Source organism: Onychomys torridus, chromosome 10, assembly GCF_903995425.1.
Source record: "Onychomys torridus chromosome 10, mOncTor1.1, whole genome shotgun sequence".
Classification (NCBI taxonomy): Eukaryota; Metazoa; Chordata; class Mammalia; order Rodentia; family Cricetidae; genus Onychomys; species Onychomys torridus.
Genome location: NC_050452.1, coordinates 75,491,427 through 75,508,771, shown reverse-complemented (window position 1 = coordinate 75,508,771; position 17,345 = coordinate 75,491,427). Strand labels below are relative to the sequence as shown.

At 43.0% G+C, this 17,345-nt stretch overlaps 1 protein-coding gene across 5 annotated transcripts in view; it reads left to right on the top strand.

Moving 5' to 3' along the window:
• Ptpn13 (protein tyrosine phosphatase non-receptor type 13) overlaps positions 1-17,345 on the top strand; it is a 176,488-nt gene that overhangs the window by 126,836 nt on the left and 32,307 nt on the right. For all 5 annotated transcript variants that reach the window (XM_036200765.1, XM_036200763.1, XM_036200767.1 and 2 more), the window contains 10 exons: positions 1,866-1,959; positions 3,158-3,243; positions 3,972-4,134; positions 6,219-6,433; positions 6,561-6,659; positions 8,593-8,963; positions 10,541-10,712; positions 14,444-14,602; positions 16,241-16,412; positions 16,510-16,720. In XM_036200765.1, the coding sequence (XP_036056658.1) occupies positions 1,866-1,959; positions 3,158-3,243; positions 3,972-4,134; positions 6,219-6,433; positions 6,561-6,659; positions 8,593-8,963; positions 10,541-10,712; positions 14,444-14,602; positions 16,241-16,412; positions 16,510-16,720 (1,742 nt within the window). The remainder of the gene's footprint in view (positions 1-1,865; positions 1,960-3,157; positions 3,244-3,971; positions 4,135-6,218; positions 6,434-6,560; positions 6,660-8,592; positions 8,964-10,540; positions 10,713-14,443; positions 14,603-16,240; positions 16,413-16,509; positions 16,721-17,345) is intronic.

The window sequence follows — 17,345 nt, the reverse complement described above, 5'->3', positions numbered from 1 at the left end:
GACATTTGTCAAATGTTTCCAAAAATCTAAAAATTGACTGTCTTAAAACTTTTTTTAAAATTTGTACACTACTCTTTTTTTCTTGTGGTTTAAAACATTTGGCAATTGCCTGTTCTCCATACAGTACAGAATATGACATTAATGTGTATGTTTCCTATGCACCTGACAGTTTCTGCATGAGTATGAAATCCTGAGTTGCTGTCTCTTTCACCTATTCCATGAATAACTAAAGACCATGATATTTATGTGTTAATTCTCTCCAAAGTACATACTACCTTGTTAAAAACCTTTATTAACACATTTAAAACCTTAAAATGAGAAGTTTGAGAACTGTGCATGTATTTTTAAGAAAATGGAGATATGTACATAAACTATTTGATGAAATTATTTTATAATTTTGTAATGTTATTCCTACATTGCAGCTTTATCATTGATCATGTTCTAAGAGTGACATAAAGCAATTACTGGCAATGAATCAGCACTGTAGCACACTGAGATCAAAAACCTAGTTCCTTCACTGAGACTTAGCGCTTCCCTCTAGCTCCTGGTTTCTTTATAATTGCATCATTGTTTTATGATGAAAGAATAATACATTTTCTTGAAAGGTAGAAAACAGAACTACTAGACCTTTCTTGTAGCATTTTTAAAAAGCTTCTCAGAGGATCTGGAGAGGTGGCTCAGTGGTTAAGACCACTGGCTGTTCTTCCAGAGGACCCAGGTTGATTCTCAGCACCTACATGGTAGCTCACAATATTCTCCAGTTCCAGAAGATCCATCACCCTTTTCTGGCCTCCTTGGGCGACATACATGAGCCAGAACACTTATACACATAAAGCACAAAACTACAACAAAAATCATTTTGCCAAGTGATGGTGGTACACATCTTTAATCCCAGCACTGAGGAAGCAGAGTCAGGCGGATCTCTATGAGTTAGAGGCCGGTCTCATCTAGGAATGAGTTCCAGGACAGCCATAGCTACACAGAGAAACCCTCTCAAAAAAAACAAAACACAAATATATAAACCAAAACAATAAAAACTAGATACACAGCTTGCACCTTTAGCCCAGCACTGGGGGAGAGAGTTGGACTCCAGGGCTTACTGATTAATCCATCCCAGACAATGGGTGCCGTGTCCAGAGAGAAACCCTACCTCCAAACACCCAACATTGACCTCTAGCCTAACGTGCACATGCACACACATGAATGTGCACTTACACACACATGCACACGCACACTCTTTTCTACCAAAGTCTTTCTTTGCTTTAGGGTTTTTTGTTGTTGTTTTGTTTTGTTTTTAGAGACAGAGTCTTATCCATGTGGCCCTGCCTGGCCTGTAACTCACTGTGTAGACCAGGCTGGCCTAGAACTCACAGAAATATACCTGCCTCTGTCACCAGAGTGCTGGGATTAAAGGTGTGTGCCACTCCCAGCCTCTTAAGATAAAAGCAGCTTTTTCCTTAAGGAATTTGCTCTCAGATTCGCAGATGCACTCTAATGTGTATATATGCTGGGTATTTCTCAGTAATTATGTTCTTAACACTGATCTTGCATAGATGGACTTTGCTTTCTGCTTGCTCATAATGCATGACATAGAAAGGAGCGACGGGTCCTTATCTAGTTAAAATGCAGCATATTGACACTTCCTGAATTCAGTAGAGAGAGAGGAGGAGAGAGGGAGAGAAAGAATGAACAAACTCTGCTCTTTGGAGAACTTAGCTAACAGTGTTGCTGGGTGTTTAAATCAGTGAACATGCTGACACTGTGTGACAGCTTTCTCTGATGGATTGAACCCTCCCTAGTGCTCAGATGTGAAAGCATGCAGATGTTTTCATGCTAACACGTGCTGCTTTGTCTTTTCTGTTTAGGGAGGTGTGAATACCAGCGTCCGACATGGTGGTATTTACGTGAAAGCCATTATTCCCAAAGGAGCAGCAGAGTCAGATGGCAGAATTCACAAAGGTATGATGTCTATATGGATGCAGAAATTACAGCACAAATACATACTAAATAAGAAATTCAGGCCAAGTGTGGTGGTGCACACTTTGAATCCCAGCACTTGGGAGGCAGGAGCAGGCAGATCTCTGAGTTTTCAGGCCCCTGCATAGTGAGTTTCAGGTCGTCCAGGGCTACATAGGGAGACCGTGTCTCCCAAAACCAGGAAGAAAGAAAGATACTACAGAGTTGGTAAGAACCATAGAGTCATGTCAAAACATTCTCATTTTAAAAAACTACATTTTAGAAAACTACTTGGTGACACAGCAGTAACTCATCTTCCAGCTTATTCCTTAGCAGGAGAAAGTGGCTTCTTCCCTGTTGAGCAGCATAGTGCTGCTGGACAGAGGAGGAGTGATGTGTAAGTGTTACATCACTGATTGTGTCTCTAAGACCTTGCTGGAAATTTCTTTCTATGTAAACGGACATTTCCTGTCCTGTCCTGTTACAGGAGGTCTCAAATAATAGACTCAGAGGCTTATATGAATTATAAATGCTTGGCCGATAGCTTGGGCTTGTTACTAACTACCTCTTACAACTAAATTAACACATATTTCTATCTATGCTTTGCCACATGGCGGTACCTTTATTAGCATGATGTGTTCATCTCCTGGGCTCCCTCTGCATGTGGCTGACAACTCCTGAAATAAAAACTTGCCCTTTTTATTCCCATCATCCTTAGTTTGGTCGCCCCACCTATACTTCTTGCCTGGCCACTGGCCAATCAGTGTTTTATTAAACCAATTCAAGTGACAAATCTTTACCACGTACTAGAGAATTATTACACAACACTTCTAGTCTGTGTGTTTATAGTACAGCTTCTCTGTCTTCATGATTTAAGGCCATTGCTATAAAGTCATATAATTCTAGCCAGGCAGGTGGTGCATACCTACATTCCTGCATTTGGGAAGCTGAGGCAGGGGTCCACACATTGTAGCCAGCTTGTACAGGATAGGGTCTCACTGTTACAGCCACTGAGGTTAATAGCATTTTCTCTTCACATTCTTTTGGATTATCAGGAATGCTTCAGCAACATTTAATTCTCTCTGAAATTTGTCTGAATCTCTCCCCAAATCAATATGAAAAAAGCCACTGGTTATTAAAACCCTATAGAATATTTTTTTTTAGGGATTCACTTCTTTTAAAACAACTTCCTAACTTACAGGTGATCGTGTGCTCGCTGTTAATGGAGTCAGTCTGGAAGGAGCGACCCACAAGCAAGCTGTGGAAACACTAAGAAACACAGGGCAGGTAAGAGGTCATTTTGTCAACCTGCTAAGATAGCTTAGAACATAGCAGTGTGGAGATAATATTAATCTCCGTGAGACCTGTCAGTCGGGAAGCCAAGGTAAGCAGTGCAGCCCCTCGGCGCTGTGTGAGGGCCATGCTGTTGTCTTCCTTCCAGTAAGGAAGCACGAGGTCTGATGAGATTCTCCACTGAGGAGCTGAGTCTGCCGTGGCTAGCATCGCTCTAGCAAGTAGCTGGTGGGAAGTGGTAGAGAGGGCATTTTTAAATGTTTCGTGAACATCTACACGTCTCACGATTTTACTCCTACCGTTTTTCAACCCAAAAGTTAAATTCATTGTGCTCAAATACTTTTCAATCAGGAGTTGAGTAAATTATTTATAATGGTCTTTATAATTACTGCCTGGTGACTTTCCCCCAGTACCCAAATTATCTATAATACATACACATGTATTATTTATTTTATATATCTATATATATAAAATAAACGTGTGTGTGTGTGTGTAACATGTGTATATTTGACATGTTTTATAATAGCTTTTTCTCTTATTCTCATGCAGAAAATAATAAAAACTTTGAGACTTTCAGTTCCTTCCTGTTCTATATTGTTTTTCCTCTGTGCCTATATTTTGGTGTACCAAGCAATTAGTTACTTTATTATACCTCCAACTGTACAAAGTTCTAAAACTTAACCTAGTTTACTGGTTAATGATGTGCTATTCCATTTTCTCAGGTGGTTCATCTGTTGTTAGAAAAGGGGCAGTCACTGACATCCAAAGAACACGACCCTGCAAGCCCACAGTGCACCCCTCCAGACCAGGATGGCCAAGATCAAACCCCAGCAAAGACAGTGAAGAAAACAGCTCATGTCAAAGACTACAGCTTTGTTACTGAAGGTCAGGCCTTGTGGTTCAGGTCACGTCACTAAAATTTCAGCCCATTCAAAGTACAGTGTTTACATGTTGGGTTAGAATTCATACCTCAGTATCTCTGTTCTTGTCAATTATAAAACTCAGGCAGCACCAGCCTGACCAAAACACACTTGAAGAATTAGGAAAATGAAGTTGTGTCTGAATGTGGCCATTTAATAATGCCTTAGATAGCTGTCCATTTTTTACACACAGCAATAATTTATCCTGAAATGTTCATGTAGTTTGTGGATACATGATTCATGTCTCATTAATAACAGAGCAGCCTTCTCGCCTCAAATAGCAGATTATCAACAGCCACAGTACATAGTTGTTAAATCTTAAATGAAATTTGGTAAGGAAAAACCAAGTATAGATAATTGTAGAGAATGATTCCAAAACCACCTGCACCTTAAATTTATGTTGGTTTGTTTGTTTGTTTAGGGGTTTGGATTTGAGAGAGGATTTTACTCATAATTCAAGTTGGCCTTATTACTCACTGTATACCCATGTTGTCCTCAGTTTCCCAAGTGCTGGGATTACAGGCATTTGCCATCACACCTAACTCTAAAGTTTTTATATTTCTATTTAGGGTTACCCTGTACAGGAATCTATTTTCCCAAATGCTGCTCTTCTTAACAATGTGCCAGCCTATATAGACATAATAGTAATTGTAACAAGCCAAGAACTGAAGGCTGATGCTGTGAGTTCTCGTGAGGCTGGTGTGCCCTCGGCGCTGAGATCCCTTCAGCAGTTTACAGAACTTACTTAGAATTGATGGTGGTGGTATACAGGAAATGTTTCTTCTTTTAATTTAATTTCTGTTCATTTCACAAATCTCAGTAACCATGCATCAGTCCAAAACATAGAACATCCTATATTTGTGGTTTGACTATGAATTTAAAGATAATGTACCTCCTTAATCATAATCATCTTTACTTCTTTCTTTGTGTAAGTTTTTTTCTGTTTTTAATTCTATTAATGTATTTTATCTGTGAGAATTTTGTTAGAATGTCATTATAACTTATCTGGATTAAACTAGGCCTTACCAAAACATTGCAGTATCAATTTCTTTCCCCTCATTTCAACCTAGCATTTGTTTTGGCATTCTTTTTCTTTTTTTTTTTTTTTTTTGAGACAGAGTTTCTCTGTGTGGTTTTGGTGTCTGTCCTGACTCTTGCTCTGTAGCCCAGGCTGGCCTTGAACTCACAGAGATCCGCCTGGCTCTGCCTCCTGACTGCTGGGATTAAAGGCATGCGCCACCACCACCTGGCTGTTTTGGTATTCTTAAGGTCTCTCTTCATACCTGAACTCCCTTGTAGTCCTTTCCTCCCCCTTTTTAACTTAATATACTCCCATTAAAACATGTGACATTGAAACATACGCCCCACTGAGAGAACCTTGCTGAAGCAAACACTTCCCATTCAAACAGTTAACCCAAGTTTTATGAATGGGGTTGGGAAGATGGCTTAGTCCATCAGTGTTTGCAAAGCAAGCATGAAGTTACAATTTTGGATCTCCAGCACCCGTGTGAAAACTGGGCATGGTGGACACATCTGTAATATTAACTGGTGGCCAGTAATAAATCAGTGAGTTCCAGGGTCTGCGATAGACCCTGTCTCAAAAAATAAAACAGGTGGAGAGTGACAGAGAAGAATACTTGACATCAGCCTCTGGCTTTCGTACATACACACACACACACACACACACACACACACACACACACATCACATTACACAAGATCAAAACTTAAGATTTCCTAATGATAGGAAGAGAGTGTGTTAGTGCAGTAAGTTCTGATAAAAGCATGCCGAATTAGGCTTCTTTAAAAGTGCGTATAAAGCCGGGCGGTGGTGGCGCATGCCTGTAATCCCAGCACTCGGGAGGCAGAGGCAGGCGGATCTTTGTGAGTTCGAGGCCAGCCTGGGCTACCGAGCGAGATCGAGGAAAGGCGCAAAGCTACACAGAGAAACCCTGTCTCGAAAAATCAAAAAAAAAAAAAAAAAAGTGCATATAAAAGTGTGTGTTTGTATATACACACTTGATAACATTGAACTTTTTTTCCCCCCTAGATAATACATTTGAGGTCAAACTGTTCAAGAATAGCTCGGGCCTAGGATTCAGTTTTTCTCGAGAAGATAATCTTATACCAGAACAAATCAATGCCAGCATAGTAAGGGTTAAAAAGCTCTTCCCTGGACAGCCAGCTGCAGAAAGTGGAAAAATTGATGTTGGAGATGTTATATTGAAAGTGAACGGAGCCTCACTGAAAGGACTGTCTCAGCAGGTGAGCCAGGATTGTGGGACAGGAGCAGCATTTCAGGGATCTGCAGATGGCCCAGTGGGTGAGCTGTCCTTACTTCCTTCTGACTTACCTCTATCTTCCTCTGCCATTTTTTCTCACATGGCTCCAGGAAGTCATATCTGCCCTCAGGGGAACAGCTCCTGAAGTGTCCTTGCTCCTCTGCAGACCCCCACCCGGTGTGCTACCAGAAATTGATACTGCGTTTCCGGTAAGGTTGTTGGACATTAGTTTCTGTTGCTGTAGATTATCTGTCTACGGTGTGCTAAGCAGCAGTTGCTGGTGGCTGGTGTTTCCTCTCAGGTTGGAGTACGGGTTTCACACCTCGATGCTGAACGAGGAGCCATCTTCTTGTATGTGCCAGACTCTTCCTGCACATTCCATATTTGTAATACAGTTCACTTTCCACTCTCTTCTAATTCTGAACTTGTAGGGAGCTTGAGTTTCAGGAATTTGTTTTCTAAGCATACTGGGCTTGTCAAAGCAATCAATTACACAGGTTTTGTGCCCATCTGTTCACGGCTGAACCAAGAACAGCTCTTGTCACTTGGGTCGGGATAAAATTGAGAGTTAAGCATCATCTGAGGTTAGTGGATGCCCAGCCTCTCAGGGAAACTTCTTCCTGTGGCCTCCATCAGTGCAGAAGCCCATGACTTGTCCCAGTGTAGACTGCGTAGGTAGAGGGCTTGGCCCTGAATGGGTCATCCCTATTCCCCCTGAGGCTCAGGAAACACGGGGGAAAGGAGGGGAAGAAGTGGAGAGCCACGGCTGCAGAGGTGTGCAGCAAAGAACATGTCTTCTGGACATGACATGGTCATCGCACTTGTGAAATCTCCGCAGCTCTGATTACCTGCACAAGACTGGACCAACCGTCAGTCAGTCGTAGATGGGAGGGGCTCATGACACACACACACACACACACACAAAACAAAGACTATATTGATTTGAAGCGTCAGATAGGATGGATTGATTGCAGCATGCTTTATTTAGTACATCATTTGATCAAGTTTTTCTAGAAACCAATTTGGAAATTTATTTTAAAAGGCCTTTGAGAAGAGCCTATACAGGACAACCTAGAGAATTGCAAAGAAAAGCAAGTCGCAGGGAAGTTTTCATGCATGCAGAGAGGCTCAGCTGGATTTCTGTTAGTGTGAACAACTGTGTCCAGTAAAGGAGGCTGAAGTAAAGGCAGCCCTCCACAAAACTATGGTAAAGTCATAGCTCTTTCCAAAGCACATTTAAACTTCAGAAAAGAGCAGTGAAGAGCACTTACTGCTCTTCCAGAGGACGTGGATTCAGGTCCCAAGACCCAGATTTAGCTCCTAGCGCCCACATCAAGTAGTTCACAACTGCCTGTAACTCCAGTCCCTGAGGACCCAGCGCCGTCTTCTGGCCTCTGCGGGACCTGCATGCCTGTGGTGCATGTATAGTACATACACTCAGGCACACAAAAAATCATAAATAAATCTTCCAAGATATATTAAATGTTTTTTTTTTTAGTTAGAAAATATTCGTGATAGAATCCCAATTTTTGGAAATAGGATGCAAGGTACAAAATAGAATTCTAATTTTAAAATATAAATCCATGTTGGCAAGATGGTTCAGTGAGTAAAGGTGTTTGCTGTATAGCCTGACATTGTCTGGATCCCTGGAAATCCTGTGAAGGTGAAAGGAGAGAACTGACTTCACAGAACGGTCCTCTCAGCTCCACACACATGCCACGGCACACATGCACACACGCAAAATAAAATAAAAGGAAATAAATGAAGTTTGAAAATAAAATATAAATAAGTCTGGTAAGGGCACTTGCCGCCAAGCCCAAGGACTTGAGTTCAGTCCCTGGAACCTCCCTTGGTGGAAAGAGAGAACCAAGCACAAGTGGTCCTCTGACCTTTACACATGCACTGTGGCATTTGTACACTGGCACAGTTATACACACAAAATAATAATGTAATAAATGAAACATTGTTACTCATACAGTATTAGCAGTTGTCATTTTATAATATTTTCCTTTAAAGAACATAAATTATGTTCATGATCAGAAAGTTTATATTTTTGTGTAAAGTGCAGGTTCATAGTCACTGACTGTTTCCAAAGTTAATGCACACTGTCCCCCCTGATGCCCTTCGATGTGTCCCTTTCAGACTCCGCTCCACTCTCCAGCACAAGCACTTCTAGGCAGCAGTAAAGAGCCTCCTCAGCCAATGTCCTTCTCAGTGGAGCAAGGCACCAGCTTGGCCGAGAATGAGGCGTCTGGCAGAAACAGGGAACAGCACAGGTGTCCCTCCAGGAGAGACAGCTTGAGTGACAGCAGCATTAGTGGAGAGGACGACCATGAGAGAGCTGCAGCCAGGAAACCAAATGTAACCTTGGCCTCAGCTTTGACTCAAACTCTAAGCAACATGGTGTCACAGGCGCCTGGTCAACATGAAGCACCCAGAAGCCAAGAAGAACCCACCTGTACCATGTTTTACCTCCCTCGGAAAACACCCAGCAAACCGGAATTTGAGAACAGGTATTGCCAGTGTTGCATGGAGTGTCCAGACAGCTGGTGGCAGCAGTACATGTTGTTGTGAGAATGTGATGTCTGGGGCGCTGGAGCGTGGCTCAGTTCCCAGCACCCATACAGGACAGCTTCCAACCTCACGTAATTCCCGCTCTGGGGGGGCAGGGTGCCCTCATACACATGCACATACATATACATAATAAATACAGGTTTGGTTTGGGTTTTGGGGGTTTTGTTTGGTTTTTGGGGTTTTGTTTTTGTTTTTTTGTTTTTTTTTAAGACAGGGTTTCTCTGTGTAGACCAGGCACAGGTTTTTGTAGTAATGGAATGCCTGGGGGTTGGGGATTTAGCTCAGTGGTAGAGCGCTTGAAGGCCCTGGGTTCAGTCCTCAGCTCTGAAAAAAAAAAAAAAAAAGAATGGAATGCTTGTGGATTCAGAATGGTTGGCAAACAGTGGCTTGTTAGAGGTCTTGCTGTTGTGACTGACAAATTTAGTGAGCTCTCAAGACAGCCAGTCTCAAGACTTGCCTCTCTCTTGGGCATATTTATTAGTAATTAAGAAAGTAGTTTGTCACTGGGCAGTGGTATGAGGCAGAGGCAGGTGGATCTCTGTGAGTTTGAGGCCAGCCTGGTCTACAAAGTGAGTTCCAGGACAGTCAGGCTGCTTCACAGAGAAACCCTGTCTTGAAAAAAAAGAAAAAAAAAAAGGAAAGAAGTTTCTTAATACAATTTAACCAGAAAGAAAAGAGATTTATGAGATTTATTTAGGTAGTGACACTCAGGGAGATTAGAATTACAAGTGGGGGGCCATGGGATTTGCAAATGGCAAGACCAGGAGACAGGAAAAAGGAAATGTTTGAAAGCGTCAGAGGAGCCTGCAGGGTAAAAATGCATCCACACCTTGACTGTTGGTGGCTGTGTGTGTTTATGTCCAGCCACACTTTCCTGCATTCTCCCTCCCTACCTCCCTCCCTCCTTCCTCCCATCTTGTCCCCACTTTATTCATGCCCATTTTTTCATCCAGAGTGACCACAGGAAGCAGTCCTGTCATCCCAGGTACTTGGAAGACTGAGAGAGGAAAGAGACAAAGGCAGCCTAGACAATCTGCAAGACCTTCTCTCAAAAAAAAAAAAAAAAAATTACAAAAAGTAGCAGATAAGAACAGAGCACTTGTCTAGCATGAATAAAACCCCAAGTTCAGTCTCCACTTTTGGGAAATATATTTAAGTCAACAGGTAAATGACCACAAGAGTAGGATGTTGTTCTTCTTTCTCCTTTTCTTACTGGGTTGAAATCCAAATTAGACCCCAGGTAACATTAGCTCCATCTTGAATAACAACTAGGAGTAGAAAGTATATATACTTAAGTCTGGCTTGTCTTCCTGTCCTTATGCACCCCAGGGAGCTTATTCGAAAGTTGAACCTGTCCAGAGAATAAATAAGTGGTAATACTAGCATATTGTAGACATTGAATAAACCTGTAGTGTAAAAGCTAGTGAGGATCTCACTCAAAACCAGACAGAAACATCAAACTGAATATTGACACTGAGATGTACCCACAAATACACTGCTTCCTTTATCTCTGTAGTCACCCCCCTCCGGATGTGAGTCCTGGACAGATCTGTCAGTCCCAGTCAGAATTTGCTGCTTCTGACTCGGTTGGGAAATACTATACACATCTTGCTTCTGAGCTGAGCAAACCAGAAAACTTGACCACTTTGAAAAATGACTTGGGAAACCACCTGGAAGACTCTGAGCTGGTGAGCTGCTTTCTCTATTACAGACAGTAAAACAATTGTCATCTTTCTCAATGAAGGTATAGATGTATGTATGCTTTTTCTGTCAGCTGGAGAAAAGCTGTGTTGTAGACCAGTTCATGTCACGCTCCCTAAATGAATGGCAGCCCTCTCTGCTGTTTCCCTGGTGAGAAATTCGGGCAGATGGAAAATACATATGCTGCCTGACTTTCTCACTGCCTTGCTGCCATCTTGGCAGACACCTGCAGACAAATACCCAAATTCTTCTGATTCCTAGGAACTTTGGCTACACAGTGGGCTGCTGACTTCAAAAGACTGGGAACAGTTAATGACCATATAAACAAAACTCCTAGCACAGCGTTTAGACAATGCTAATCATTAGACAGCTCTTTATTGTTGTTTTTATTTCTTGAATCTCTGTGAAGTACCTACTGATTTTATGTGTGTGTGCATGTGTGCACACATGCATGTGGATGTGTCTCATGTGGGTGTATGTGTGTGCATGTGCATGTGGAGACCAGAGGTCAACCTCAGGCATTGTTTTTCTGGAGCCATCCATTTTGATTTTTTGACACAGTCTCGTTTGTCTGGAGCTGGCCAAATGGGCTAAAGCTGGTTGGCCAGTGAGCTCCAGAGATCAGCTTGTCACTGCTTCTTTGGTGCTGGAATTATAGGCATGCACCATCATACCTGGCTTGTACCTACTGAGTGTGGGGGGGTGAGGGTTTAAAGATGTGTGTAGACACATACATGTGAAGACCAGAGGAACAGTCCTGAGTACTGTTACCCATAAGTGCTGTCCAGTTCCTTTGAAACAGGGTCCCCCACTGTCCCAGAACTCACAAATTGGGATGACTAGCTGGCCAGCATGTCCCAGGGATCCCCTGTCTTCCCCTCTCAGCGCTGAGACTATAAGTACAACCAGCTTTATGTGGGGGTCCAGCCCAGGCCTCATGCTTGTGTAGAAAGCACGTTCCTGACTAAACTCTCTTCCCATCATGAGTTAGTGAGTTTATAATACTTGAATATACTTTTAAGTTTGTGTATATAACTGGAATCTTCACTCTGTAGTAGTAGCCTTAAAACTATATATATATATATATATATATACATACATACATACATATATACACTTTGAGAACTTCATACATGCATAAAATGTATTTTGATCACATTAACCCATTCTTTCCCCTGTACTCCTCCCAGATCCATTCCCATCCCTCATCTCTACCCAAGCTCAAGTCTCCTTCTTTTTTCTAAATAACCCACCAAGTCCAGTTTGTGCTTCCCATGTACTCGGGGATGTGGGGCCACTGATGAGAGCATTGTTGACCTACCAGTGGCCACACTCTTAAAGAAAACTGACTCTCTTTTCCTATCAGCTTGTCAATGGCTCCTCAGCCGGAGGTGGGGGCTCATGAATCCCTCCCTCCTCTCTGCTGCAGTGTTGATTGGCTTAGTCTTATACAGGTCTTGGACAGGCTACCACAGCTGCCATGCGTTTATCAGTACAGTGGCCCTGTCATGTCCAGAAGACAGTGTCACCCCAGTCCTTCCTGATTTCTGGCTTAGAATCTTCCCACCCTCTCTTCCAAACTGGCCCCTGGACCTTGAGGAAGGGGCTATAATACAGGTGCCCCATTTATGCCCGAACACTGAACACTCCACACACGGCCTCTGTACTTCGGCCAGTTTGAGCATCTGCACTAACTGTTTTTCACTGTGCAAAGGAACTTCCCTGATGAGGTCTAAAAGGCACTGAGATTTACCAAAAGAATAGTAGTAGATTGATATCTGGAGCCTGCGAACATTCCAACGTTGTATTCTTGGCATGATTTACAGTACTGGGCATGTATCTTAGGGCTTTTGTTGCTGTGAAAAGACACTGTGACCATGGCAACTCTTAGAAAGGAGGAATCATTTCATCGAGAGGCTCACTGACAGTCTCAGAGGTTCCGTCCATTGTCACCGTGGCAGGGAGCATGGCAGCATGCCTGTGGTGCTGGAGGAACTGAGAGGCCTACGTCTTGCAGGCAGCAGGAAGTCAACTGACAGTGACATGAGGGAAGCTTGAGTAAAAGACACCTCAAAGCCCACCCCCACAGTGACACACTTCCCCCAAAAAGGTTCTGCCTCCTACTGGTGCCACTCCCTTTGGGGGCCATTTTCTTTCCAACCACCACAGCTTGTGTCTCCCCTTGAGTGGGCCCTAAGTCCAGTCAGAGAGCGTTTGGTCACTCCCATAACATCTGCGCCACTCTTGCACAATGGCATCTCCTGCATTGCTGGTCACTGTTATAACTTACAGGTTCCCAGCTGGGTAAGGCTGTTGATGGTTTCCCCCAGCAGCCTGCACAGCCCCTTCCAGTACCAGGAAAGCTAGCCAGGAGGGAAGAAGCTTTCTTGTCAGTAACAATGACCTTTCCGTGTCCTGTGACGACGGTATGTGGTATCTTCAGCAACTGGGTCTTACCATCAAGTTCTGGTGGCTAACCAAGAGCATTGAGGTAGCTTGTGTGTTTTTGGGAAACAGTTCGTGGGGAAGTATGCGACACTTGGCACTGGACTTTTTTATTTGATAGTCTGTGGTTTGTGGAAGAAGTATTAGCCTCAGAAATTCCAACTAAACTTTCTTATGAAAAATAACATGCACATATGAACCTTAAAACAGTAGATTTCCATACAGCTTTTTCAGCATTCTTATGTTAGTTATCCCTCTCCTGTTCCTCTTCAACCTTGTCCTCCCATCCCTTTCCCCAGTTTTAATGCCCCCACCTTAAAGCCTTAAAATTTCTAAGCCTGCAAATCAAGCTTAGGAAAAAACTTCCAACATGAGAATTCTTTTACATGAATTTAAAGTCAGCCTTTTTCCACTGTTTATTAGCCAAGTAATAGATGTTTATGTCAAAAATCATAAAACAAGTAAGGAAAAAAAAGGAAGGGCTATACCTATAATCTTACCATCCCCAAACCATAAGGATTTTGAACCAAAATAGTCTTTTCATAATTTTCATTTTCCTGTAATTGTGTGGTAGGGTGTGTGTGTGTCTGTCTGTCTGTCTGTCTGTCTGTCTATGTGTGTATCTCAGTGTGTGTCACTCTTAGCAATAAAGTCTGTCCTTGGCCATAGAAGCATCCTCCATTCCCAGCTGAAATCTCTTGTTTGTTGCACATCTTAATTAAATGAAGCTGTGGCCCACACTCATCCAGCTACTTCATAGTTTTACAAAAACAATAGCAAACAAAGCTTCCTTCTGTGTCTCCTGCCTTCTGTCTTGGTTGGTTAAAAATGTGGAGGATTTTTCTAAACCTTTCCCTCTAAAACCTCAGTGTTGATCCTCAGAGTGCCCTCGCTCTGCCTCCTTGTTTATACTACTGTATATGCAAGAACGAAGGCAGGGGCTGAGGTACAGCTCAGTGGGGAACGCCTTGCCTGGCATGTCTGATGTTCTGGACCCAATCCTAGCTCTTCCGGATAGAAAACAATAAAGATGAAGAACAGCAGGAAGGAGGGAGGGAAAGAATCTGGAGACAGACACATAACTGCATACTTCAAAATGTTACATGCTTGGAAAGAAAGGAACATTCTATCTAGAATTGAGAAGATTTCTCATGACCAAGTTAAGTAAACTTAAGATTTGGGTTTGTCCTCTCTTAACCAAGGGTGACAGTATTCATGTGTGTTTGCCTGTAGACAAAGTAGCCAACCTTAAATCAATCTGTTCTTTCTCTAGGAAGTAGAGCTGCCCATTACCCTGATTAAATCAGAGCAAGGAAGTCTGGGCTTTACAGTAACCAAAGGCAGTCAGAGTATTGGTTGTTATGTCCATGATGTTGTACAGGATCCAGCCAAGGCTGATGGAAGGCTGAAGCCGGGAGACCGCCTAGTAAAGGTGAGGCAGTTGGGGGCTGGAGGGACAGCTTGGTGGTTTAAGAACTCAGGCTGCTCTTCTAGAGGACCTGGGTTTGATTCCCAACACCAGCATGTTGGTTTACAACTTTCTATAACTCCAGCTCCAGGGAACTCAGTGCCCTCTTCTGGCCTCTTCAGGCATCAGGCACACAATGGTATACACATGGATCCAAGCAAAACACTCATATGCATTAAATACTGTTTTAAAGGAGACATTAAAGGGGAATAGGGATATTTGTACAAATGTCCTAATCCATTTTTGTTACTATTGTGAAATTCCTTACACAAGCCAACTTTAAAAAGAAAAGAAGTTTAGTTAGCTCACAGTGTGGGAGCTTTAAGGACATGGTACCGGCAACTCAGCTCTAGTGAAGGCATCATGCCTGTCTTAGTTAGGGTGTCTATTGCTGTGAAGAGACACAATGACCATGTCAACTCTTACAAAGGAAAACATTTAATTGAGTGGTTTACAGTTGAGAGGTTCAGTCCATTGTCATCATGGTGGGACATGGCAGCATGCAGGCAGACATGGTGCTGGAAAAGGAGCTGAGAGTTGTACATCTCAATCCATAGGCAACAGGAAGTGAACTGGAACTAGACACAGCTTAAACATAGTCCTCAAAGTCTGTCCCTACAGTGACATACTTCCTCCAACAAGGCCACACCTCTGAAGAGTGGCACTCCCCATAAGCTTATGGGAGTCAATGACATTTGAACTACCACATACCTGTGTAAGAGAAAGAGATCGTATCTCAAAAGGATGCCAGGGAGTCTGGGATCCCACTGCTCCTTCTACAGGTATACCCCCTGACTAGTCTTCACCATCTAAAGGCCCTACCACTGAAGACCTAGCTTCTAACACATGAGTCTTTGGGGAAAAAACTTGAGCTACCTCCAGACCCTATCAGTGACCCAAAGCAAGTCAACACTGGAGAAGGAAGGAAGTTGAATTAATATGACACTGTTTCTCTGGTTTATATTTTCATTCCCTACCACTTTAAACATGAAGGCTTCAGCAAGGCAGAGTGTCCCGTGCCTGTAATCCCAGCACTTGGGAGGTAGAAGCATTAGGACCAAGAATCAAAGTCTTTCTTGACTACATGAGTTCAACATAAGACCCTGTCTCCAAAAAGAGGGGGAAGAAAATGTAGCCAAATTGGTAGCATATGTGTAGCTTGTATGAAGCCCTCGGTTCAAGCCCTATTACTACATAAACCTAACTCAGTGGCACGAACCTGTAATCCCAGCACTTGGAATGTGGAGACAGGAGGATCAGAAGATCCTCTCCACCACAGCCTTTATACGAAGCTGTTTGGGAATTACTCCAACTGAAGTCCTTGTAATCTCTCCTGGGTCTCTCAAGTGCATGAGACAGCAAGTCTCCTAAGTTCTGAAAGATAAAACTTCTACATTAGCAAAGCAATAAGGTCTGTGTACATTTGTTGGCAACTTCATGTTGTTTATAATGGCTTGATTGTTGTCCCTATGCTTTCTGCAGGGAACAGGATTCTAATAAATTAGAGACTACATCACCATAAATCTCTTATTGGCTAATGCAGGTTATAATCAGATTTCCTGTTCTGAAAAGCAGTCCTAGTTTGCCTCTCTCATTTTGTAGGTTAATGATACAGATGTTTCAAATATGACCCACACCGATGCAGTGAATCTGCTGCGAGCTTCACCGAAGACGGTCAGATTAGTTCTTGGGCGGATTCTAGAGCTACCCAGGATGCCAGTGTTTCCCCATTTGCTGCCTGACATTACAGTAACATGCCGTGACGAGGAGTTAGGTAAGAAAAGCACAGGCTTTGTTCAGTATGACTTTCTTAGCATAATTAAAAGTAAGACTCCCGTGACTGAGAAACAATTGTTTTCTGCTCTGTGAAGGATTTTCCCTGTCTGGAGGTCATGGCAGTCCACACAAAGTGGTATATATTAGTGACATTAACCCACAGTCGGCTGCAGCTGTGGAAGGTAACCTGCAGCTCCTGGATATCATCCATTATGTGAATGGAGTCAGCACACAAGGAATGACTTTGGAAGAAGCAAACAGAGCATTGGACCTGTCGCTTCCTTCAGTGGTGCTGAAAGCAACAAGGTACCGGGCATCCACAGCCATCCCAGAGTGATGTAGACCAGAGTTCTGGTAGAGCCAGGTAACCGAGCAGCCGAGTGTTGCAGCATGAGTCCAGGTAGCACATATCAGAATGTCTCCAGTTGCAAGTAACAGAATACAGCTCAGTTCTGTTTGGCCAAGAGAGGGAATGTATTGTTTGGCATAATTTCCAAAGTAATAATAAGGTAGTCATCAGGTTTGTTCTGCTGTTTGCCATTGTCCCCTGTTTGTATCAGTTTTCTCTATGGTGGTCAGATGAGTGTGTCAGTTATGTGTCTCAAACCTGCACACCACACTGTCTAGAGCCATCTTCAAGCAGAAATCTCTGCAGCCACCACTGATAACCAGTGTGCCTAGCCTTCGAGGGGACCAGTCTCTGAACTGCAGACAGAAATAAACCAGGTAGCTTTGGGCAGTTAGGCCTCATTCCCAGCAGTAGAGTGGCATCAGCCCTCCTGGAACTCAGGTCAGCTGTTGAGGCACAGAGGAGCCATGCCCACAGCATTAAATGCAAACAGCACCTTCCCTCACTTGTAGAGGAAAAGTGTTAAGAAAACATGGGTATTGATTTCCTAGGGCTTTTCTAACAAATTACTATAAACAGATT